We start from the raw sequence: 25048 nt of genomic DNA, 5'->3' as shown, positions 1-25048 counted from the left end.
ACGCTGATCTTTAATCACTCTGCACTCTTCATACTTTGCACGTTAGAAGCAGAAAGAAAAGGAAAAAAAAAGACCAAAGGAAATGAAAACGAAGAAATTAGCTTATTTTACACTGTACTTCCACTGATTCAACAGATTGATCCAGCAGCGAATCTACTTTCTCCTCACAGCCGACACACGAGGGATGAGACAACGGACGACTGGACGCCGTACAAAAAATGAAAATTCCCATTGTGGTCATATCGGTGCACTGAAAATAGACTCACTGTTGGGTCGTAATTTCGATTTAATTTGAGTATTAATAAACAAATGGACAAAGAAAAAACCCTGCTCCCCCTGAACTGCCACCTCGGCGTGGCGGGGCAGTCTGAGCAGGAGTTCATATCAGTTAAATCAAGAAGAACACACAGTTTGAATATGAGTAACTTTATTTGCCCATTGTTTCACAGTAACAGTCTCTGTGTAGTTCAAGGCACACAAAGTTCAATCGGACCTCTGAAAACCGTTGGTTGGACCCCTGCGTGATCCGACCAAGCCTTCGGTCTGTAGCTCCATCAGCTCCACAGTGACGCCGAGCCTCGGCTGCTTGAGGCTCCGCAGCGTGAATTCAAACCAACACATCCAGATGATGACGATGACGACGACGATGATGATGATGATAATACCGGATCACGACTCCTGCTTCCAATCCCGGCTGATTCCTGACCTCTGATGCTTCAAACCATCTTAACGCCGTGATGAAACTCAACCGCTGATCAACAGTCACTCCACCCATCGCACATCCGTGGAAATCAGTCCATCACGTCGCCGTACTTCGTCTTGCTGGGTCCTGTAGGCTCTTCTGGTGGAGGAGCTGAGAGAGAAATACAGAAAGACGGGAAACAGATTACGTGTATATTTCAATAAAATCTACATCACATGATGGATCATGATCCTACATTATGGTGGAAAACTCATTTTCCCAAAGAGCCACATGAGCCGACTCGGCTGTCCTGTTGAAGGCCGGCGTTCTCTGAACCTCTGGATGATTTCAACCTGGTTTTTAAGAGCTGCTGCTTCTCTGCATCGACTTTTCTGTTCTTGCAACTAATTTCTTCCGCCTGCAGAGTGAACACCGAGTCCGATGACGACAGAAAGAGAGGCGACTCTGTCCTCACCTGCCGGAGGCGATCTGTCCGGCACTCTCCCCGTTTCCAGCAGCATCCAGAGGTCCGAGCACTTCTGCGTCTCCCAGCGGGTCACGGCGTAGCTGCCCAGCGAGGACGCCACTGCGAGGGAGCACAGCTCAGGTGAACTCTGTCCGGAGCAGGAGCCGTTTTTAACCCACTGAACAGACATACTGGAGCCTCCGGACACCGATGTCTGATTTTGAATGCATATCGGTGGGATGAGGCTGGAGCACGAGGTGAAGCTGTGTGACTCTCCTGTCGGCTCCAGTCGGATGAAATCAGGGTTTTTATAAAGGAAGCTCCTCCTACCTATTGAGATGAGTAGATTCCACTGCAGAGGATAGGGGAGTTTCTTCTGTAGAGCTCTCTGGAGGGCGAAAAGACTGGCAGCACCTGTAGAAACAACAGAATTAACATTACACCGTTTCTGTTTCCTTTACATTTTAATGAAATAACCAAACATTTACAGCAGCAGCTTTGGACTCCCTGATAATTCAGATTTCTTTATGATCACAAAGACCAGAAAACATGATGAATTCACTGTTTAAGCACCAGGGTGTGTTCATGATTATTTACACATTACAGCATTAATCATTATTATTCGCTCAGGCTTTCATTTAAATTTGATTTGACTAACTTTATTTGCTTCATATTAAAGTTTTATTGTTTTTATTAGGCATTTCCATATCACTGGAATTTAACTGATTTCCTTCATTGAATTTAAAGCGCTGTGACTTGTCTGGTGTCTGAATGCTGCTTTGTAGAAACAGCTTTCAGAGGATCAGAGCTTGAAAGAAAATCCCTCTTTTGTTATTTATTTTTTTATTTTTAGAAGTTGTATTTGTAAGAGAAATTACTCTTCTTCTGTAGTTACTAGTAAAAGAAAGTCCTCCTTTTGGCCTCAGAGTGATGGTTTGGAGCTTCCGGCTCCCTCCTGTGGTGGACTGAACACTGGATAAAATCATCACAGAATATAAAGCGAAAATCATCCAAATCTGTTCCAGTTAAGGATCTGTTCAGTAGAAAAAGCTGGCATAGTCTCTATTTTTCACACACTGTGCCATTTTTATCATACTGCTCTGAGATTTGGGAAAATGTATTTTAATCTAAAACAAATTCAATAATCAAACTGGAGAAAATAGCTGTTACAGTAATAAATAATACTGATTTTTTTTAGAATCTACAGATAAATACGGTCCTGAATTTGAACATTTTTAGAAACTGTGTATTCAAAAAGTGAAAAATGAGAACAAAACCCTTCATATTTGTATTTATTTATTCATTTTTAGTTCAGATAAGGCAGATATACAGTTGAGACTGAAGAAGGAAAAAATATCTCTCATTATCTGACTGGCTTTCTGTTAGTGAACGGCTCATATTCTAGATTATCGTGAATTTATATCGTCCGGTCTGCATCTGCAGAGAAGTGGAACCGGAACAGACCGGGACCCCTCCGGTTCGTCGTGAGGCTGCAGTCAGATCAGCGACTTACCGAACATGAAGGTCCCGGTTCCCTTCATGAAGGCGTGTGACTGGCAGGCAGCGTAGCTCTGCAGACCCTGGAAGACGAGCAAAACACAGCGAATCCACCAGTTTACACTCCGTCTGACGGTCACGCGGTGGAGAAATGAGTGTGTTTCTGAGTGTGTGAGTGTGTGTGTGTGTGTGTGGCAGATTCAAAGTCAAAGTCAAATAACAGTGAATGAAGAACGGACCGGATGTTTCGCCGCCAGCGCGTCGTCCACCTTAGTGAGTCCGATATTAACCATGCTGTCGTTAAAGTGACGCTTCTGGATTAAAAGGAAAAGTTAAAACTATTCATTCTGTGAAACAACACGAACCCGCTGCTGCTGCTGCTGTTATGAAACAAACACACGAAGAAGAAGAGGAGGCGGAAGAAGAGCCGCTGCGGGCCGGGTAGACCGACAGCGACACTCAGCGGACGGAGAGCGGTACTGCAGGCGCTGCGGGTCGATAAATCCGAGGAGAGACGAGACGATGGAGAGAAAAAACAAAAAACAAAAACAAAAAAATTGGGTTTTCACCATTTTTGCATATCTGAACAGGTTGAAATATATTTCTCAACCTGTTCAAACATCCAACCATCACCATGTTTTTCTGGAACTGTTCACTCATTATTCCTCACTGGCAGGAAATAAACAGATCAACAAAAGTTTTGGAGTTAACTTCCCTTTTAGACATGACATCATATATTAGAAACCTCTGAAATATTAACTTTGGCTAATTTTATGCTCCAGAAGGAGAGAGCAGCTCTACAACTGTGCAGATGTCCAATAAAACGTCAAGGAATTTGTTTCCTTGTCCGTCTTGAGCAGACACTTTCTGTTGTAACCTGCTGACCTCTGACCCCACAGTGACCCCGGGGGCCGCAGAGGGGAAGAAAAAGAAGAAGCAGATGGAGAGAATGGAGCCACCGCTGAGACCCGAGCAGCAACACGGGGGATCAGGTTTCCTCGCAGGCTGGACATCTGGAGCTGATCACACAGAGGAGGGACGGACCCCGAGACGAGGGGACGGACCCGAGACGAGGGGACGGACCCCGAGACGAGGGGACGGACCCCGAGACGAGGGGACGGACCCCGAGACGAGGGGACGGACCCCGAGACGAGGGGACGCTGCTGATGCACAGGGTGTATGAATCCACGGCTCTGTGAATGAACTTTAATAAAATCCTGATCATGCTGCTGCGCTGCATTCCGCAGGGAAACACTGCCAGCATTTATCTTTATTTAAATATGCTTTCAAGCCAATAAGTACGAGTCTAAATGATATAATACAGAATGTTATTTACACCCTCAAGAAACTTCTGAGAAAAAAAACCAAACTTAAGTTTCTTTTTTTATTTATTCTCATTTACATTGGAAAAGCGACTCGTCCGTTTACCCCCACAAACTGGACTTCCATTCACATATTGTAGCTCTTTATTTCTAGGCGATTAATGCTTATATTCTTACAAAAAGAAAACAAGATGTCAGACACAATCTGTACACTCAAATCTCTCTCTCACACACACACACATTCATTCACTCACTCACTCACACACACCCGCCCCCCTTCAACCCATCGATCACAAGTAAACGCTAAACAACATGGGAGCCAGAGTCTTAGTGCAGTGTTGGAAACCCGTTCACACACAAAGAAAAACAATCAGCACGTCGCATGTACACGTGTGGAAAATACATGCTGGACACATGAAGCAGGTGTGCATTGTGGGTAATATTACGAGGAAGGCAGACAGATCCGGGTGACTCGGACAAAAAAAAAAAAAAAAAAAGAATATAAGAAGGCGGCGAGGGATTCAAGTTTGTTTTGTTTTGTTTTTTTACAGCCCGAGTCGCTCACGTGGAAGATTTGTTCAGAGGAGGATTCACTCAATCACTCAGGATCAGAAAAGAAATCAAGTAACAAGCCATTAAATATTCACTCCTCCTGCAAAATAAAATAATGAAAAGAAACAGACAAGGTCCCAAAACGAGCGCTTGGTTTGCCTTCAAATAACCAAAGAAAAAAAAAAAAACAGTTCACAACTTAAATAAATAGAGCTCCATTGATAGAATTTCTTCAGAAATAACCCCGAGCCCGTCCCTGACCAACACACACACGCACACACACACTCACACACACTAACACACATCACAACCCTGCGAATGAAGAGAAAGGGGTTAAAAGCGTCGGACTGGAGGGATTGGAAGCGGCCGAGCAGCTCTGAGCTACACACAAATCACAGTTCGGTGTAATTATTTAGTGATCGGGTTAAAAAAAAACAAAAAGCTTTCAATCAGTTTTTAGTTTACAGGTGCATGTCCGACACGGCTCGCTGTCACCTTTTACCGGGTTCAACACAAAACCTTTCAAGCTTCGTCTGGTTTTAGATGAAAAAATAAAAGTTATTAGTGTCAAAGAGAAAAGACAACATTCGTTTCTTCAGACGAGCACAGACAGAAATGCATTGCTTTAAGGTCCAGGATCAGGTCTTTATAGTTCTAACTGGAGACTTCTGACGACGCAGAAGCTTCAAATCTGAATTTGTTCTCCAATAAAGACTTTCTGCTTACAGGACATTCTGAAAATCTGAATTAAAGTCTGATTTCTCTCATGTTTGGTTGAATTTAATTACTCAAGCTTTTTCAGGTTTATTCTTTGCAAAATTTCATTTAAATTTGACAAGCTGAGACCTTTGAGTTTAACTTGTAAATTCATATAATTGACAGAACAGTGAAACTATCAGTGATATTCCTGACAATAATAAAGTCAGAACCAGATTCTGCAGTTGATCTTTGACAGTACGGACGCTTGAAACTCAGAGAAAAAAGAATGTTTTACGTATAAAGAACTGAACCTGAACAAAAAGATTCCATTTTCCTCCTAATTTATAGAGTCATACAGCAAAACTCAGGTTTTTTTTTGTTTTATTCTCTATAATTTTAGTTGATTATCAAAGGAAATCTGGAAATCTCTCGTGACAAACCCTTCAGAGCCGCTTTAAAACCGGACAGTTTTAATGCTTGAAATGAAATCGTAATTAATAGAAAAACTAAAGAGATTGTTGGGTTACTGGTGCATCTAAAAAAAAAAAAAAAAAAATTCCTTTTTGATCCATGTTTTAGTTTTAAAGCACAAATAATTCAGTTCTTTATGAATTCAGATCAATAATGACAAGTTGTGAGTTTTATTTTTTTTAAATCAGAGGTCGTAATTGTCAGTTGGGTTTTCAGGTTATTACTGTGGAAATAAAGTGATTTAAATGTGTTTTAGATGCACCTGTAAAGAACGAAAGAGAGAAGAAAAAAAACAAAAAACAAAACGACCAGGACCTGAAACTCAGAACTGGACCTTTTCAGACACTTGAAATTTGGATTGATGAAGGCGATTAAACATCAAAACAAGTCGATTTCTCTACAGACTGAAGATTTAAATCAAAATAGAAAAAAACTAAAGCCTTTATTTGGCAGCTGTTTTATTGAACAGTGAAAATATTTTATTCCGATTAAATAGGACATTTAAAACGGGGTAATATGGCCCCTGAGGGGAGAGAAGACCAACGTTAACCGCCTCAACGTCCTTCAGTACACATTGGCAACACACACACACACACACACTCGCAGACACACTCACACACACACACACACTCACACACACGCACACAGATACACACACACAATACTGATAGTGTGACTCAATCAGTGAAACTCATCCGGTGTGTGCTGGCTGCGTGGGGAGCAGGACAGACTGGGGTCTGGTGGTGGTGGGGGGGTGGGGGTGGAGGCGGGGTGGGTGGGGGGTTGTGGAGGGTGGAGGGGGGGGGGGGGGGGGGGGCAGGGCGGAGGTCGGGGGTGGTGTCCGTGAACGCAGCAGCGAGGTCAGAGGTCAGAGAAGGGAGCGTTACAGTGAAAAGGTCCGTGTCCTGTTTGAGTACCGGTGTAACGGCGGGTACTGCACCCCCCCCAAACCCCACCCCCGGTGGTGTTGGTCGCCCCCCACCCCTCCCCCGTTCCATCGACGCCCCCAAAGAGGACGACGCTCTCAGTCGACTGAGCTTCGCCAGTTCGTCAGCGTCCTCCGCACCCCCCCCCCCCACAAACCCATAGCAGCAGGTAGAGCTCGAGGATCTCCGTCCTCAAGAAAAACAAAAGACCAAAAAAATGAAAACAAAAACAAACAAACAAAAAAAAAAAAAAAAAACTAAACCAAAAATGAATTAAAAAAAGAAAAGCAGAAGAAGAAGTCGTCTCCGCCTGTGGAGATCCACCGGCTCCGGGACGCGGCACAAGTCTTTCTCCATCCTCCTCCTCCGTCAGGAAGCCCGCCCCCTCCCTCCCCCCTCCCTCCCATAGTCTAACGATAACCCTGTCTCCCTGCTCTCCTCGCCCTCCTGGTGCCCGGCCGGCGGCGGCGGCGGCGGCGGGGGGGCAGATCACCGCTCGGGCTCCGACTCCAGCGCCAGCACCCTCTTGCGCTCGCGGCACTGCTTCTTGTGGGCGGGCCAGTCCCGCTGCTGGCACTGCGAGCCGCAGTAGCGCGCCACCTGGCAGCGGCCGCAGATGTTGAACTCCCGCAGCTGCGGACAGACGGACAGACGGGGCGGCGTTAGGCGGGGCGGAGCGGCCGGGCGCCGTGGCGGGCCGGCGGCGCCGGTACCTACCCGCCTCTCGATGAGTGAGCAGGGGGGGTAGTGACACTCGTAGTAGGTGCAGGAGCACTCCTCCTCCTCCACCAGCTCCCCGTTAGCGTTGTAGTAGCGCGTGCGGCTCAGCTCCAGGTACTGCTCCTCCACCGGGTCGGCCGGGACCTGCTGGATGGCCAGCCAGTACAGGGACTGCTCTCTGGGGGGGCGGAGGTGGGGGCGGGGCAAGCGCTCAGTTACAACACAGTGATGTGAACCAAACAGTCAGAACTGTCAGCTGTCCCAGGAAGAAATCATTTGATGGTTCAAGACGAAGACGCGGCGCTCTCACCTCTGCTTGCTGGAGATCTCCTCGGGTTTGGGGCTCCAGCCCACCGGCACCAGCCGCAGGTTGTCTAGCCGGTTGTCCACGGTGACGGAGTTGATGTGGATGACCTGGAAGCTGGGCGCGATGCCTCCTCTGTGCTTCTCCCTGCGAGCAGACGGCGGAGCCGAGTGAGACGGCGGTTACATTGCTACGGCAGATCACCGTGTGTGTGTGTGTGTGTGTGTGTGTGTGTGTGTGCGCGTGTGAGGCTCACCACAGCAGCTCGTGCAGCGGCCGTCCAGCCCAGCGGCCTTTCCCGATGTCGAACGCATACGCGAAGATCTTGGCCCCGTTGCCGTCGGCGTCCACCTCCATGCGCGCCTGCAGGTCGGAGGTCGGACACGTTTACCGGACCGAACATCAAACATGCGGCAGAACCGAGCCGGAGGTTGTTGGACGAGCGGGCGGAGAGTTACCTCGAAGGCGTAGTTCTCCACCAGCGGGATGTCCTGCTCGTCGATCAGCGTGTATTTGGTCTGAAACCAGAGAGCATCGTTTATCGTTTCACTGAGCAGCCGAAAGCTTGGAGGGGACGAGTCTAAGGCCCAGTTCAACTGGGGGGGGGGGGGGGGCATGCTACACTGCTGTTAGCATTAGTGTGTGTGTATGACAGTGCAAAGCATTATGGGACTGATCCACTGAACTGAATCGGGTCACATCTTGGTATGAATAAACTGACACAATATTCTGATTATTCAATCTTCACGTAAACGGGTCAATCGGATCCAATCAGAAAGATGTTAAACTGATCTACTGATCTACACCAGCGGCTCGTTACACAGGTGAAAAAAGGGAAACCTGCGTCGGGTTTTTGGGGTCAGTTTATGCGACACTGAGACAGAACTTTATCAAAAAGTTCCACCTTGTGAGCCGTTTTCAGTATAATGAGCACCGCTGTGGTGTGAACAAGGGCAAACGCAACTTTTGGAAAACGCTCGGGTGGCAACAAGAATCTCGGGCACTGCAGTGTTTTGATGACGGAGCCGGATCGACGCTCGCCATGCCAGGTTCTGACACTGGAGACGGTGGGGTCGGCCGTGGTCCTGATTAACCGCCTGCACGCTGCAGCCCTCACCGGGGGGGGGTCTGGGATTAATGGTACTCTGGGTCAGTGTGAAAACCACTTCATTAAAACTGTTTGATGAAGGAAACTTCACACGGAGCCCAGAGGAGCGCGGGAGCAGCCCAGAGACGGCGAGCCTTTAAAGTGCGTGTTAAACGCCGTCGTTTCATCCGGCTGTAGACGTCTGCCTCCCAACAGCCGACTGGACGAGCGCCGGCTGAGTGGGAACTCACGGTGTTGAAGCCAAGTCAAGCATCTGCATGCGTCTCTTTCACCTTTCAGCTCTTCTCTGATTACAAACAATGCTTCGTGTCAGACTCACTGACGTAAAGCAGGTTAAAAACCAGGAGTCAGCATTAAAAAAACAAGCCATTTTCCAGCCGATTCTGCTGCTGCATCAAAATTAAACAAGAGAATAACGATAAGAAATAATCCTCGACTGCTTCACAGAGGGATTTGTCATTTTTGGTGAATGTATCCATGATTAAATGACTGGCAGAGAAAGACATGATGTGATGCACGCTTCACTGAGACTGCAATAACCTTTTGGGTTTATTTAGCTTTGATGGCCGTGGAAATGCTAAAAAATAACAGCTTGGTTGGAAACGCCTCCCAAGGTGGAACTCTGGGGACGTTCACATGATGAACATGTGTTCCTGGAGATCACAGGTGGCGAGGACACAGGACGAGCGTGACCAGGTACCAAAACGCCCCGGACGGCGGCGGAGCAGGAATGTACGTCATATGTAAATATCATCAGCGCGCCCTGATTTCCAGATGAAAGATTTTGCCGGTCTAAGCTATACATTTTTCTCAAACAAGGGAAAGAACATGGAGGTCCGTCCCCAGGGGTCCCCAGGGGTCTGCAGACACACAGCGCCTTAAAGTGTCCTGGGCGGAGAGGTGGACTCATTTACAGTAAGTGACATCGAGGTGGAGCATAAATGATACGGACAAGTCTGAACCGTGAGCCACAGCTCGTCACTTGAGACCCGATCACCTGAAACGCATGTTAATGCCATGTGTGAACAGGCCTTTTATCGACAAAGCTCCAATCCCGTCGTCAAACAAGCTTTTCGAAAACGCCCAGGCTGCGTCTCCGTGTAGACGACCTGAAAGGCAACTTGTCCCCGCAGCCATACAACACATGAACTGGACAAGGCTTTCTTCACACGCAAAATCAGTCCCACCCCAAAGCCTGACCAGGAAGCTGAATTACTGAATTACAACTGTCATTAGCTTTTGTTGCCTACTTGAAACCACATTCAGTGTAGATCAGTCTGAAAAGGTCAAAGACTGTATATGCCACAACATTTCAACAATAAACCAATCACATGAATGCATGTCTCTATAACCTCCCTGCCTCCAAATGTGAGTCCAGCAACCAAAGCAAACAGACCTCCGCACCTGGTCGTTGCTCGAGAGCATATCTGTGTCAGTTTTAACGGCAGACTTAAAAAGCAGCATGCTTGCACAGACAGAAAGGGTCAGTTGATAAGCTTTGGAGGGGATGTGTACAGACCCCAACTGGGAATTCACCCAACACGTGATCGCTGCAACGCACCTAAACAGAGCTGGAGGACCGACCGACCGACAGACCCACCCCACTTCCAGGAAGGATAAATATCCCTGTCGAGCAGACGAGCTGTGAGGATTCCTGATCAGTTTTAGGGAGTGAACCCTGGTTTTCAGCTACCTGAGCTGTGTGTTTTTGGGGGGAGGGACTTGGAGATACACGTGTCAACATACCAACACGGAGGCTCCGCAGTGAGACTCCGCACGAGGAGTCCACATACCGAAAGGTCGAAACGTGCAACGTGACGCTCACACCGACCATTGTGTGTGGGAGCTTCCCGGGGAGACGCAGCGCTCCCGGGCTCTGTGTGTGTGGCGCCCGGTGCTCCGTCACCCGGCAGCGGATCGGTCACGGCCCGGCCCGGAGCTGTCTGCACCGTGGATCCAGAGGGCGAGCCGCCCGGTGACACCAACCACACCGGAGCAGCGCTACCGGGGCCGGCCACCACGGTTAACCTCACACCCGCTAGCGGGAAGAGCAACTGAAAATAAAACAAGCCTTAACTGATAGGAACAATAATCGAGATAGAGCCGGCGCTTTGTCACGTTGCACAAAAGACTCGGGTTGATGGAGCAATGGCTTCCTCATTAGCAGACACTTCTCCGTGTAATCCCAATAAATCGGCTAGCATGCTGCCGCCGCTGCTAGCGGCTCTGGAAATAACAGTCCTGCATTAAAAAAACAACAACCCCTGGATCATAAACCGCACCGCCGACTGTCTGAACCTGTCCGTGAGCCTCTACGGTTCCATTTTAACGTTAATTGCTAACCAGCGGCTAACCGCTACATGCTAGCTGGCGTTAGCCGAGTCTGGCTCGACACGGCCGGCTTCTCTAATCCGCTCAAAACGCGGCTAAAACGGCCGAGCTAAACTCCCGCCGCATCTCCACAGCCACCAGACATCACCGCCGGTGCCGGCGGACCGCCGCCGGCCCGGTCTCACGGCGCCTTTTGTGATCCCCGCGGGCCCTCCCCCGGCCGCACATGGCAGCCCTGAGATCCAGCTCACCTTCCCGGCCACACGGCCGAGCCGCACGATCCCGAGCTTGAAATCCGACATGAGGAGGGACGGGCGGTGGTGACACGGAGGCAGCGGGATCCAGCCGTGGACGCTGTTCGGGTGTGACGGGGAGAAAACAAAAAAAAAAAAAACAACTCGCCGGGGCACCCCCCACAAGCCCCCGCCGCGATGCCAGTTGGGGTTGAGACAGCTCGCCCTGACTCCGGGTCTCTCTCTCCGGCAGCCGCCTGGGTGACACACCGCCTCCTCCTCCGCCTCCACCGCTGGCGCAGGGGAGGCAAGCGAGCTGCTGCTGGGGGCGGGGCCAACCGCCTCACTGGCGCCGACCAATCACAGGCGACGCTGAGGCGTTCTGGGCCACGCAGGTTGTCCCGTCGACCAATGGGACGCGACAGCTCGCAAAGCCCGCCTGTTTCAGCTCCTACGTCACCCGCTCTCGTGACCACTTCCAGCCATTTTCGCGGGAAACGTTTGCTGGCTGAGTCGGGTTGTGTGACGTCATTTTGTTTCTTTTCCTGCTGAATTGGGTTAAAAACAAGATTTTACAGTTAAAATTACATTAGATTTGAGAACAATTTGCTAAAATACCTCCTCATTCAACAACCTATACATTTATCCATAGAAGCAACCCAGCAGATACGACTTAAAATGTATTTTTGTAATGAATTCCTGAAATAATTATTCATTTGACAGTAAAATTGTTTTGGCAGCATTTACATGATTTCATTCATATTTACGGTGAAAATTATTTAATCTTTATTGGGGGGAAAATGTGTTATTTGTACTATTTAACAACTGCTATGCTAAAGAGCATTTCTACTTTTTATTCATAGCATCAAAACATTCATTGTAACAAGTACTTTTTTGTTTTATTTTATTTTCATAGCAAGTTCAATCATATTTCTTAATGAAACACTCAATTAAAACTGTAAAAATATGTACTTCACTGAATTACGAAGCTCACCAAGCATTCAGGGGAACTTTTACTTTCTTTCTTCTTTATTTTATCCCTGCTGTTTATGTAATTCAGTTCACTGAATACAATTTTTATTGTTTTTGCGGTTGACAAAGTGTCATTATCATTAAAGTTTAAAAAAAGCAAGATTTTCATTTCATTTATTGAATAAAGTTTAACTTTATATTGTAAAGGTTTATAAAATATAGCACACGATTTAATTTTATTCTATTTTTATTACTGAACTTCTTTCCAATTAAAATTGACTTAGAGCCACAAAAGAGGTTTTCCATTTAAAACAATTATTTAAAAAACATCTTATAAGTATCTAATTAAAATGTTTTTATTTCTTTTTTTTTATTTGGATTTTATTGCCACAATATAAATTTTGTTAAAGGTATGGCATTCATAAGCCATACAATTTGTAGTTTAGCTGTTAACCCATTTCAGGTCTTTCATGTAAACTCTGCGCCAACAGACAAAAGCTTTAAAGGTTAAATGTAAACCTTATTCTGACACTATCTAACTGACAAGGCCCTCTCAAGATGGGCTGCATGTGGCCACTGAACTGAAATCTGTTTGAAATTCATGAAGTTGGTTACTGTTTAGGTGCGTTCCTCTGCTGCTGATGCAAAAATCCACATTTTTCCCTGAATCGTGGGAGCTGGGACAGGAGGCGTTCATCATGTTTTTGACATGCAGCTTTAATGATCTCATTTCATTGAAAAAATCATAAATTATTACTAATTTGTTCATTAATCACCCTTTCGATGATTATACTCATTTCACACACCTTTGTTGTGCGTTGATTTACAATGTCTTTATGGGCAAAGCCAGATCAATAGATGTTTCTGTTGCATTGTGGTTAAATTTCAGAAGGAGGCTGTGTTGATATGCAAAATGAATACTGAAGACCTCATACTGGGAGGGTATTTGACGGAAATGTGCAAAGAAATCAGCGCAAAACAGAAATAAAGCATAGAACTCTGACAGATTTAGGATTATTGATAGCTCAGTGTTTTCATGTATTTTCACCTGAAGAGGAGTTTTCAAGACAACATATCCACAATCTGCCCTTCAGCTCAGTTAGTAAAGAGACTCAGCGCCCTCTAGAGGCGAGGGGGTGTATTACAGACATCTCTGACCTCAGATTCTCTGTTGCAGGAGTGTCAAACATTTCAATCATTTGCAGGCCAGGAACAGCCCGATTTCATCTGGAGCGGGATTGAGGAGTAAAATAGTGCCCTAAAAACCTTTACATTCAAACTTCAAAGTCTGCGGTGCAGAGGATTTGTGATGAGAATATAGTTTCACAAAACTAAACAATTACTACTGCAAAATACGACTATCTCAACATGAAGTCAATTTTAATGACACCGTCTGGTGCAAAATACAGCAAGAAGTCCAGGAAACCGTTACAGTCTGCATGCTTTTTTCCCAACGTGCCCCTGACAGCATGGACTTGAGGCTAACGCTAGTCTGATATGTTTATTAGCATCACTGATAGCTCAGGTCAGTGTTGTTTTGTGTTCAGTACTCTGTGACAAACGTGCTAAATAATCAATATTTACTATGAAATTCTTACAATTTACTTTGGCCGCATTGGAGACTCTTGTGTTCTGGTTTTTGGCCCACGGGCCTTATCTTTGACCAGCTCCACCTGTTGTGTTTTGAAGGAATAAATTGTTCTGAAACAGAAACTAAGGATGAATGTCAGTCTCAGAGTGGATTATTTCCACTCCGTTCACCTTTTGAAGGTTCTCTAAAGTGTCACCTGTTGATTGGCAGCTTTCAGTCGCTGTTAAAATAAATTAAACTGAAGAAAAAATCCAGAAGTTCCTCTGCCCTCTGCTTGTTTGCACTGATCACTCAGGTGTGCTCATTGTTCTCCTGAAGCCTCCCCGTTGTTTTCTGATGCGAACTCTTTGTGTTGCGCTGACTTGCTTCACAGATGCCGTTAGAACAATGGCAGCACTGTGGCTCCGGCGCTCTCGTTTCCTCGGCGAATGATGTGGAAAGTGGCCTGTTTGAAGTCAGGAGGCGCGACGCCGTCCCGTCAGTCCCGCCCGTGCAGCTGCGATCAGGAGGGGGGTGAGTGGTTTGGTTAAGTGTAGGGTTGAGTTTCTGCTGATTTAATCTGTTTCCTCCCAAACTGACCAGCGGGTGAACGGAAAGGTTTTCATTTCCATACAAACTCCTGGCTTTCTCTGTGAAACCAGCAGATCCAGAAGGACATGGATGAGGACACATGTCAGGCAGGGTCACTCTGACCGGCTCCTCATGGAGATGGAATGACCCTCCAGGCTGCTCTGCATATATCAGGCGGCCAGTTTAAAGCACACGGCAGCTCACTGGGGGTTTTTCCAGAAGCTACCTTGAGGATCTGAAACCACAGCGATCTGAACAGCAGATCAAGCGGCTCAGGCTTCTCTCTACTGTGAGGCATGGCGGCGGCATCATCATGCTTTGATTTGATTTTTTTCAAAGCACTGTGAGGAGGAAAGGCTGATTGAAATATATTGTTTTTATGAAAGCTTGTTTCTGTTTGTTGTAGGTGGTGATTGTTTGGAGATGTTTGCTAAAAAAAAATCAATGTATTGAAGTTTCTGATCTAATAAAATCAAACAAAAACTTTGTTTATCCTCTGAAAAATATTGAACGGAGTCCTCATTATTGAGGTGTTTCCTCCTTTGTGCTGTATGACAGATTAAAACACAATAGGATGCTGCGTTTGCCAAGAGCTCTGATCTGTACAAACACAGTTGATGGGAATTAACCATTAACGTCGTCTTTCACAACGAGCGAGCGGCCTTCCTGGTGATTATCCAGCTCCTCTCAGACTCCGGCTGTTGTTTGCTGTTGCCAAACAGACCTCTGTGAGGTGTGGCCGAACAGCTGATCTCTGGGTACACTGCTGTGTCGAAACAGAGCCTTTAACCCGTCAGTCCCACCTGGAGGAGCTCATCCTGCGCCCGAGTGTCCCTGAATCAAACGCCAATACTGTATATTCTGTGGTAAATGGACTGAACCTTACACAGTGCTTGTTTCATTGTTTCAACAGAATCACTTTCACCGTTTCAAAGTGCTCAACTATCATTTGGAGCAGTTTCAAGGTTCAGTTTATACTTCTATTTTGGCTTTTCTTTTTGAAATAATGATTTTTGTTGTTAAAAGATAGTTCACTGAACAATGCTGTAATAAAGGTTTATTTATGAGTAACTCCTGTTTACTGGTGAGCAGAGCTTCATTCATCCTGAACTGATCCTCCATCCTCCTGACGGCAGCAGGAATCAGGCTGGTTTGACACCAAAACTTCATCTATAAGCAGGTTTCTTGTTATATTTTCACCATGTCGGTGTACTTCTCTGTGGATATTAATCTGCTTCAGGGCGATGTAAACGGTGTATTTTGTGGTTTATAGATCAGTTTCTGTTCTCTTATCTTTCTTCATTATGAAGGGAGCTGTGATATAACCTGTTCAGCTTTTAGACAGATAGATAGAGATGATAACATTTTTTGCTGGACATAAGACAACATGGCAGTTTTGGAGATACTTTAGGTGAAGGAGGGCAAAAAAATCCTGTTAATTCAGGAAAAACAAAATTGAAAATAAAGGAGAAAGTACAAAAACTATACTGAAGTACTGATTTAGGGTAAAAGTTCTTCCTTGGAAGAGCAGAGCTTTGCCTCCACCCTGCAAGCTGACAGCAGTCTCTGGATCATCCAGGGGTTCAGTCAGATTCAGACACCCAGCCAGGGAGGGACTCCTTTCCTTTTTTTTTTCCCATCTCTGACCTCTGGTCGGCCGTGCCACACTTCCGTGTTCCGCTCACCTGTTCCACCTGCGTTCCTGCGCTCAGCAAGGCGCGTCTCCGCTCCGCCGGTGCACCTGCCGCGCCGCCGCGCCATGACCGAGCTCCGGCCGGGCGAGCTGACGTGTCCCTCCCCAGAGGACACCCTCGAGTCGGACATGGACTGCGATCGGCCCATTTTCTCCGTCAGCGCCGGAGGTCCGAAGCGGGCGGGGGGCGCCGGTGCGCCCTCACCGGCCGCCGCCGCCGCCGCCTCCGACGCGGAGTCCGGGGTCTTCTCCGTGGGATGCGAGCTGTGCGCGGAGCACGACTCCGAGCTGGACTGGTTCTGCGGCACCGAGCGGAAGCTGATCTGCGTCCGGTGCGCCTCGGTGGGCTCCTGTCAGGGCCACGCGGTGTTCCCGCTGGCCGCCAGAGTCACCGCGGTCCGGGTGAGTGCGCGCGTCCCACGGGTCCGGGTCTTTATCCACCGGGAAGGTATCAGACCCACCGGTGGAGGAAGAACCGAAAGGTCTGTTCTGGAACTGCTGGATGAGCAGGAGGATAAAGTATCAATAGGTAGAGTAATAAGTAATAATAATAATAATGATAATAATAATAATAATATGTAATAAGCTGAAGCCAAACAAGACCTGAAGAACATTTTCACTCAAAGTATCAAACTGTTGAAGGAACAGAGCTTTATTTTGGTGCTTTGAGGTTTTGTCTCTTGGTTGATGTCTTATCATTACCTTGTTATTGCGATATGAGCTCTGGAGACTGGAAAATATGAAAATCTTCCTACTTTACTGTAATATTTTGGTACTTTCAAGTTCTACATGGATTAAATTGGTGTGTCACGGTGCTTTAGGAGTAAACATATTGGTTCTTTATCCTCGTGCGCATCCAATAGTACTTTCATTTTTGGTACCAAAATAGCTTAAACTGCTCCTGTCTATTAGTTGTTGGTTTTTACCTTCTGTTAATCAGCATTCTTTGTGAAGTTTTACTGAAGTTTACTCTTACTGATTGCATTTCAGCAGGTAGGTCAATTAAGAAGCAGTTTTTATTTCCAGTGATGACCAAGAGGCAGGGATGGAAAAACCTGACAGTGACACACAATCCTGACAGGAAGGAAGAAAGTAGTATTAACAGTGTTTTGCAGTGATTTATATTCAGAAACAATTTATTAAAAGCTGAAAACAAGTGCAGTGATCCTCCATTATGATATTTTTAAGAAAGAGGAAAGTGTGGTAGGAAGTACCACCAAAATACTTCTTATTTCCACTAATTAGAGTGTTTTGTTTAATTGATTTCTGATATACAGAAGAGACAAAGTGAAACATGACAAACAAAACTGCATTACTCAGATAAAAGCACTGAACTGTTGGAGTAAGCTTCAGGAGGTTTGTGGGTTTAAAAAGTAGATCTCATGTACTTTGAGTGATACTTGTGAAAGTACACAAGGCTTAACAGGAATATTGGAATTAATTATTTCTACATGTGTCACAACATATGTTTAGTTTCATTTAGTAAAAGAAACAAAGAGAAAACAGTTTCACAAACAGTCTGTAAGCACTGCTGTTTAAATTAGATGCTTATCTTTCAGTTTGTGGATCGTACAGTGTCACAGATACACAGCAAAGTTTGTAATCAGTCTTTTTTTCTATTTGAGGTCTTGTTTAGTTTTTCACATGCTGCTTTGCAGCTCAGTGTTCCTGCAGAAAAAAAGAGCCACGCTCGCTTTGAGTTCATGTTTTACACGCGCTTTTAAAATACTGTAGTATTTCAGTTATTGAGGGTTCCTGTAAATGTCGGAGGCTCGTCCACGCCCTCCAGCATCAACACAGCAATGCTGCATTTGTTTGTATAATTTCTTAAAGCAAATATTCCTGGACTGAAACACTTCTGTAGAAACAAAACTGACCGAGATTTGAACACCTTCTCCACTCATCACTGCCGGGCTGCATGCAGTCTGATTTCATCTGGAGTGGGCCTGATGGGTAAAATAGGGCCAAAAAACACGCTAATTTTAAACTTTGTTTTTCTTTGTTGGGGTGCAGAGTAACTGTGATTAAATAAAATTGTAAATTTTTCTGCGATGACAACAACCTCCACAGAAAGCCAATTTTAATGAAACCTTCTGGCTCAAAAAACAGGAAAAAGTAAAAACAAAAACTGTTGCATTATGGGTATTTTTACAAACTCCCCCTGACAGGATGGCTTTGGGGCTAATGCTAGTTAGCTTTCACGTGTCCACTATTCTGAAGAAATTTGTTTGAAAGGTTTTCCTTGAAATTTTACCAGTCGTCTTTGTCGTAGGTTGATGGACCAGATTGGAGCCTCTTGTGGGCCAGTTTTGGTCCACGGGCCTCATGTTTGACACTCCTCCATGGAGCTCCCACTGAATTACATGCAAACTGTTATTGTATTTTTTAACTAGATTAAGAAGACTTTTCCCAACTGAAAGTATCTTTTTCAGGCACTTTAAGTTCAGTGTCTCAGTCTTCTGTCCGTCTCTCGGTCGCCCATCAGCTCCACATTCTTGCTTTAATGGAGGCGGACGCTGAATTCATTCACATTTTGAAGACTTAAAATCTGTCCTTACACTTATTCATCACTTTAAAGAGTGATTTTTCAGACCTGAAGCCGTCGCTGAAAGCAGAGCGGTTGACAGTTGAGTGTTTGCAGCGATTGTTTGTTGGGCGTGTCTCACGCTGCGCCGGTCTTTCCCTGCTCAGTCCTCCCGCCGGTATTTGGGAAGACAGGATTTTCTTGTTGCGCATCCAGCTGATGCCTGTCAGGCCGCTTCCCTGTCACTGAATGTGTGTGTGTGTGTGTGTGTTTGTGTCGACAGAACCGACTGGTGGACGTGTGTGAGAAGATCCAGCTGCAGGCGCTGCGGATCGAGAAGTTCATCGACCACACGCTGGCGGCCAAGGAGCAGAACCTGCAGGTGAGGGAGGGAGGGAGGGCGAGCGACGGCGAGGCCTCGGCGTCGGGCCAGAGCGAGCCGGCTCGACCAGTGTGGCGGCTTCACGGCCGCTTGCTCCGGTTCGTCTGGAAGCTCAGACGTGCCTCCGGGACGTGGCAGGAACCAAAACACACCGAGAAATACAGGAAACGTGGAATCCGGCCTGGATTCACCGCCTGGTGGGAAGAATGTGTGACAGGTGAAAGGTCACGGGTGGAGCTGGATTTGATCAGGACGCAAGGGAGTAAAGAAAACACACAGTTAGTGATTTGCTTTCAAATCCCAAATTATCACATTTTTAGTTGATTCATTAATTATTGATTAATTCCCCAAAAATAATGCATAAGGGTTTTACGAAATTAACCACTGATGTGGCGGACAAATGTGTCTGAGACTTTCTGCTGAAGCAGGGTTCAGGGTTCAGGGTTCAGGGTTCAGACAGAGACATTCACCTCCAGCAGCGGTAATGTCTCAGCAGACAGGCTGCAGGAAGGCAGTGCTGTCGGCTGTCAGTCAGTCAGATTTCTATCTGCATCCCGCTGGAGGTGTTTCCTCCCGAAAGACGAGTCTGCTTTCTATTTTCATCTGCAAATATTTGATCAGACTCAAACACTGGAGACACGTGCTTTAAAACCGGCCAATGGAGAAGCTTTACAGCAGCCTGACACACACACACACACACACACACACAGATGAGTGACAGTGTATCAACGTCACGTCTGACTTCCTGCTCTTCAGCAGCAACAAACAAACCCTCTGAATATTAACCAGCCGCACTGTGAACTCTCTCACATGGTCAGGCTCCAGGTTTTACTGCCTGTGTGTGTGTGTGTGTGTGTGTGTGTGTGTGTGTGTGTGTGTGTGTGTGTGTGTGTGTGTGTGATAATTCATGACGTGAGCGTCTGTTTGCTCGATGCATATCAGTACCTGCAGCGGCGTTTCTGCAGACTCAGCAAATCTTTCAGCAATCAGTCTTTCTTCAAACGTTCAGATCATAAAATAAAACTCAGAAGTACTTCAATACTTTTTTTCAAAAACGTTTCCTAAATTTAGATTTTTATTTACTTAGCTTATATTTTTACTTAATTTATACTTTTTTTTATACTTAAGTTATAATTCTTTTAACTTAATTTATTCTTCTTTTGACTTTAGTGATATTTAATTTTTTTCTTTTTTTTTTCCTTAAGTTGAATTGTTTCCTCTTAATTCATGTTTTTTAACCTAACCTGTAACTTTTTTCTTATTTATACTTTTTACTGTCATCAAATCCGCACACACACACACACACACACACACATATGCACATGCATGTGTTGCAACACACAGTACTATTCAGAGAAACAAACTTAAAGTGGAGAACAATTTAGGCCTGAAAAGTGGAATAAAATAAGGTAATTAAAAAGTTGTTCAAATCCAAAATAATCTGTTATAATATAGAAACAACTCTGCAGGTTCTGTCTTCAGCTGGTTCTTTAAAACAGATTCCTCCTTTTTGGTCCAGACAGGTACAACAGAGCAGTAGTAACATTTAAATCTAAACTTCAAAGTTTCTTTTGTTGTGTTGCAGAGCATGCATGATGAATCTGAAGAAAACTGTTCTAAAAGTGTCTCTGTGGCTGTGTGTCCCGCGGGGTCCAGGCGGCGGCCAGCCGGGCCCGGGAGCAGGTCCTGGCCCGGGTGGGCGCGGCGCGGGAGGCCCTGGAGGAGGAGGAGCAGCGCCTCCTGGAGGAGGTGCACCGCGAGGAGGAGCGGGTGGAGCAGTGCCTGCTCACCCAGCGCGCCCACTGGAGCCAGGCGCTGGCCAGCCTGTCGCAGACACGCTCACACCTGGTGCACACGCTCACACACACGCCCGACGCACAGCTGGTGGTGAGAGGCCCGCACGCGTGTGTGTGTGTGTGTGTGTGTGTGTTGTGCTTAACTCTTTAGAAGTGAACATTTTAGTGTTGAAACTGCGGTATAAACACTTTTAAGTCTGTTTTATGTAGAAGGAAATCTGCTGAAGAGCATCGAATCACACAAAACTGATCAGTTTAAACTCTGAAAACTCCTTGAAATATGACTTTTATGACAAGTAATGTTATCCAAGAAAGTTATTATGGAAGCCCATTTCCGCCACTTGAAAAAGAAAAACACACACACGGCATGTCATTATTATGAGATAGTAAGTCGAAATTATGAGATAGTCAGTCACTCACCGTGCGATACTTTTGCACAAGTCAAAAGTATCTTGTCGTTGTCGATGTGACCTCCGCATTTCAAATGAACACAGAAGCAGATTGTGAGTACATTGAGAACTACTTTAAGCATGGCTGGAATAAGTGAAATACTTGATGTGCTTGCTGATTCACATGGTTTTATATGACGCAAACACACCCTGGAATGGATTTTAAGCAAGAAGCGGCTCTGAGTTGGAAAGGATGAAACGAAAGGATGAAACTGTAACATGGCTGAGGTGGCAACTTCAACTGCATCTGGAAACCTGTGGTCACTACCAACAGCTGCTGATGGCTGCAGGCAGTTTGAAACCCAACGCGACAGATCTTTCTGAGAGCGCGTTGTACCGGGTCTCCACTGTAGGCGGCGCGTACAGACAGCGAGTGACGCGTGACTTAAAGGATGAGTTCGGTTTAAGCAGTTTTCACGTTGTCTATAGAACGAAGTAGAACAATACACACGCCCAGAAGGCTTTTCTGATCCAAACAGTGCTGCAGACATATTGGTGAAACTAATGAGTTTTTGGACGATTGAAGCCGTTTTGGGAGCCGGCGCCACGCATGCCCCATTGGCTCTCAGTACACGGAGGTCTGCAGCTCGATTTTGGATCTAAATTTCTCCTGAAGCACTGTTTGGATCAGAAAACCCTTCTGGCTGAGTATATTGTTCTACTTCGTTCTATAAACAACGAGAAAACTGTTTAAACCGAACTTATCCTTTAAGAAGTGCTGATTACCCATCAGGTACGCAGCTTACCGAGAGTTTTTTTCGACCGCTGTTTCGTGGCCTCACTTCGAGCTGTTTCTCTCTGGTTTTGCACAGAAGTTATGGATAATATCACTACGTGCAAAATAAATACGTTTCTGAACATAAATGGACTTTGGCTTCTTTGGAAAAGCCACGGATGACGCGTCCACTAGATGTTTCCGGGAGCAGCCCCTCAGCAGCTCAGATCAAGATCAAGTCAGTACAATCTTCATACAGGAAGCGGCCGTGCTGGGGCATGTGCGCGGATGTTATTATCTCATAGTTTCGACTTACTATCTCATAGTAATGACATACCATGTGCGTGTTTTTCTTTTTCAAGTGGTGGAAATGGGCTTCTATAGAAAAGGAACATTTCAACCTCAACATTAAAAAAGAAAAAAAAAACAGTTAAAATGATCTATTCTTCTCAGTTAGTCTGTTTAAAGAGCATCAAACTGATGAAAATCACACACTGCATGTCTCTAATATGACTTTTACTACAAGTATTGGGTCAGTATATTAATTTTAAATGCAGCAGTTCGTGTGCTTATGTTCAAACTTCTTTAAAAAAAAATTGAGAAAGGAATGTGAAAGGTACAACTTGGAATATTGTCATTTTAACCCTAAAGTTTTTTTAAGAGTTATAAACAACTTCATGTCGCACTTGACTGTAATAAAATCTGCTCAAAAGAACCTACATGACCGAAATCACACATAACTGAGCAGTTTCAGCTCAAAAAAACAATATTGCATGTTTGAAATGACTGTTTTTATCAATATAAAAATGCTAGTTTAATGTGCACATTGTTCATGTTCCAGATGTGAAATGAAATTTACAGTTTAATCTAAATCTGTTGAAAAGTCTGAATCGGTTCCGTCTCGTTTCAGACCAGCGTCCAGGAGATCGATGAGAGGCGAGTCCTTCTGCGAGTCACCGGGCAGATTCTCTCCTTCCTGGCCCACGTTAGAGATGTGACGGTGTGTGTGTGTGTGTGTGTGTGTGTGTGTGTGTGTGTGTGTGTGTGTGTGTCCAGGGTGGAGGAGAGCGAGGGGGTGGGCGAGCCGTGCGACACCGAGCAGCTGAGCCTGAACCCGGGCTGCAGCCACAGCCAGCTGCTGCGGGCGCTGTGGACCACGGCGGTCCTGCTGGGCCCCTCCGGTCTGTCCGCCGCTCCGCCTGAAGCCTCGTTTCCGTCCAATCGGTGAAGAGAAGTGTGTCCTGATGTCTGTCTCCCCCCCCCCCCCCCCCTCCCCCCCCCCCCCGCAGCGCGCGGCTCCCCTCAGCTGAAGTTCGACCGGCGCACCGTGAGCCCCCTGCTGTCCGTCTCCGAGGACTCGTGCACTTTGACCTTCCTGCACCGGAAGCCCCGCCAGTCGCCCTGCTACGACCCCGCCCGCTTCGACTACTGGCCCAACGCGCTGGGCTCGCCGGCCATGTCGTCCGGGACCCACAGCTGGGTGGTGGACGTGGGCCAGAGCGGCGCCTTCAAGGTGGGCGTGTGCTACGCCGCGCTGGAGCGCAAGGGCTCGGGGAACCAGGCCCGGCTGGGCCACAACGGCCAGTCCTGGGTGCTGTCGCACTACGACGGGGAGTACTCCTTCTGCCACGCCGGCGCCAAGGTGCCGCTGCCGCTGGTGCGGCGGCCCGGCCGCATCGGCCTGCTGCTGGACTGGGACAGCCACACCCTGCTGTTCTACGAGCCCGACTCCGCCGCCGTGCTGCACGCCGTCCAGCAGCGCTTCAGCGCGCCGCTGCTGGCCGCCTTCGCCGTGACGGACCGCAGCATCACCATAGTGCACTGACACACACACGCACACGCACACACACACACACGCTTCAACGGACTCCTGGCGTTTATTGATCTTCATGAAGCCCCTCGGTTCAAAAAAGCTCCATATCGGTCTTGATTCCTGATCGGATCGGACCCAGACCTCACGCCTAATGAGCATCTTCATCACTTAGCCGGAATCGAACCGGTCGTCCTGAAAAGCCCGCCTGCTCTACCCACTAACCCACAGTACAGGCTGGTTATCACTGCTCCTTATTAGCTTATTTCTATAAGTCTAAGAAATAAAACAAATCCCGCCGTACCTTTGAGGCCTGCTGGCTGCCATGATGGATCCAGTGGCCGTAGTTTGACACCAGCCTCATTCCCTGGAAAGCTGCTGTTCCTGGAGCAAAAACAAAAGTAGACAAACATTCAATATTGTATTATCATGAACATGAAGGGCTATAACAGGGGTCAGAGTGTGTTTAGTCCACTTTGACTGGAGGACAATTCATCTAATAGAAATATTTGATCCACTAAAATAGTTTGGTTTTATTCTAAAATTCATTTTAAAAAATTCCATTTAATTTTAATTGTTGAAAAACATGAACAAGTTGACCATTTTAAAAAAAATAGAAGCAATCGGGTTATTTTTAGTGGTGTAAAATAGCTTCAAGTTTGACACCCTGTTATAGAAAAACGTCTTTAAAGTAAATGCTAGTAGATATTCATGTTGGGCGTCTTCATTTTTTCTATTTATTGAATTTAGTTTGATTTTATTTGCTTGTTTTACCAAGTTGTGAATGTGTTTATAAGCTGATTGTTTTATAGTGTTACCGTAGTGACTGGTCTGACTGATGGTGATTGAGATATCTGTAATGAATGTATAATCAGTTAGGTCAGTAACATGACATTTTTTAAAACAAACAGAAAAAAAAAACAGCCATTGATCAGTTGTTTTAAGAATGTTCTGGGATAAAGAAACAATTTTGTAAAAAAAACAAAAAAACAAAAAAACTTTTTCTATGTTTTGTCTCCATTAAACAATTTAATGAAAACATTTTTTAAAAGCCTGGTTTGTTTCTCGGGTTGTGGGATGTGCGCGGTGGTGCAGTGGTTTGAACGCTCACCTCTCTGTCCAACACTTGGTTTAGGTCATTTTCTGTGCGGTTTCCATTTTCTCCCTCTGCGAGCACGAAAACCCAAAATCCAGAATCTCAGAGAATTAAAGGGAAGGATAAAAAAAGGATTTTC

The 25048-nt window shown here is 46.1% G+C and overlaps 3 protein-coding genes and 1 long non-coding RNA gene across 4 annotated transcripts; 1 reads left to right on the top strand and 3 right to left on the bottom strand.

Moving 5' to 3' along the window:
* Positions 1 to 425: 425 nt before the first annotated feature.
* tmem141 (transmembrane protein 141) lies at positions 426 to 3031 on the bottom strand. The gene is made up of 5 exons (XM_030085334.1): positions 2885 to 3031; positions 2662 to 2728; positions 1479 to 1562; positions 1158 to 1268; positions 426 to 853 (listed from the first exon to the last, which is right to left on the bottom strand). Exons 1-5 carry the CDS (start codon positions 2936 to 2938, stop codon positions 792 to 794), a joined length of 378 nt encoding a protein of 125 aa, XP_029941194.1. The 5' UTR covers positions 2939 to 3031; the 3' UTR covers positions 426 to 791.
* Positions 3032 to 4093: 1062 nt separating this feature from the next.
* LOC115383229 (uncharacterized) lies at positions 4094 to 6852 on the bottom strand. The gene is made up of 2 exons (XR_003930657.1): positions 6346 to 6852; positions 4094 to 6300 (listed from the first exon to the last, which is right to left on the bottom strand). It is a non-coding gene; the product is annotated as an uncharacterized LOC115383229 (long non-coding RNA).
* Positions 6853 to 7024: 172 nt separating this feature from the next.
* On the bottom strand, positions 7025 to 11450 carry zmynd19 (zinc finger, MYND-type containing 19). Its single transcript, XM_030085328.1, has 6 exons — positions 11330 to 11450; positions 8098 to 8157; positions 7896 to 8002; positions 7646 to 7786; positions 7333 to 7513; positions 7025 to 7248 (listed from the first exon to the last, which is right to left on the bottom strand). Exons 1-6 carry the CDS (start codon positions 11378 to 11380, stop codon positions 7105 to 7107), a joined length of 684 nt encoding a protein of 227 aa, XP_029941188.1. The 5' UTR covers positions 11381 to 11450; the 3' UTR covers positions 7025 to 7104.
* A 4675-nt stretch (positions 11451 to 16125) lies between these two features.
* Positions 16126 to 24795, top strand: bspry (B-box and SPRY domain containing). Its single transcript, XM_030085319.1, has 6 exons — positions 16126 to 16539; positions 18945 to 19043; positions 20700 to 20930; positions 22914 to 22939; positions 23060 to 23184; positions 23293 to 24795. The coding sequence occupies exons 1-6, from the start codon at positions 16204 to 16206 to the stop codon at positions 23826 to 23828; spliced, it is 1353 nt and encodes a 450-aa protein (XP_029941179.1). The 5' UTR covers positions 16126 to 16203; the 3' UTR covers positions 23829 to 24795.
* The last annotated feature ends 253 nt before the right edge of the window (positions 24796 to 25048 follow it).

This window comes from Salarias fasciatus (assembly GCF_902148845.1).
Source record: "Salarias fasciatus chromosome 7 unlocalized genomic scaffold, fSalaFa1.1 super_scaffold_4, whole genome shotgun sequence".
NCBI classification, from domain to species: Eukaryota; Metazoa; Chordata; class Actinopteri; order Blenniiformes; family Blenniidae; genus Salarias; species Salarias fasciatus.
The sequence above is the reverse complement of the archived record's forward strand: the minus strand, read 5'-3'. Positions and strand labels throughout refer to the sequence as shown.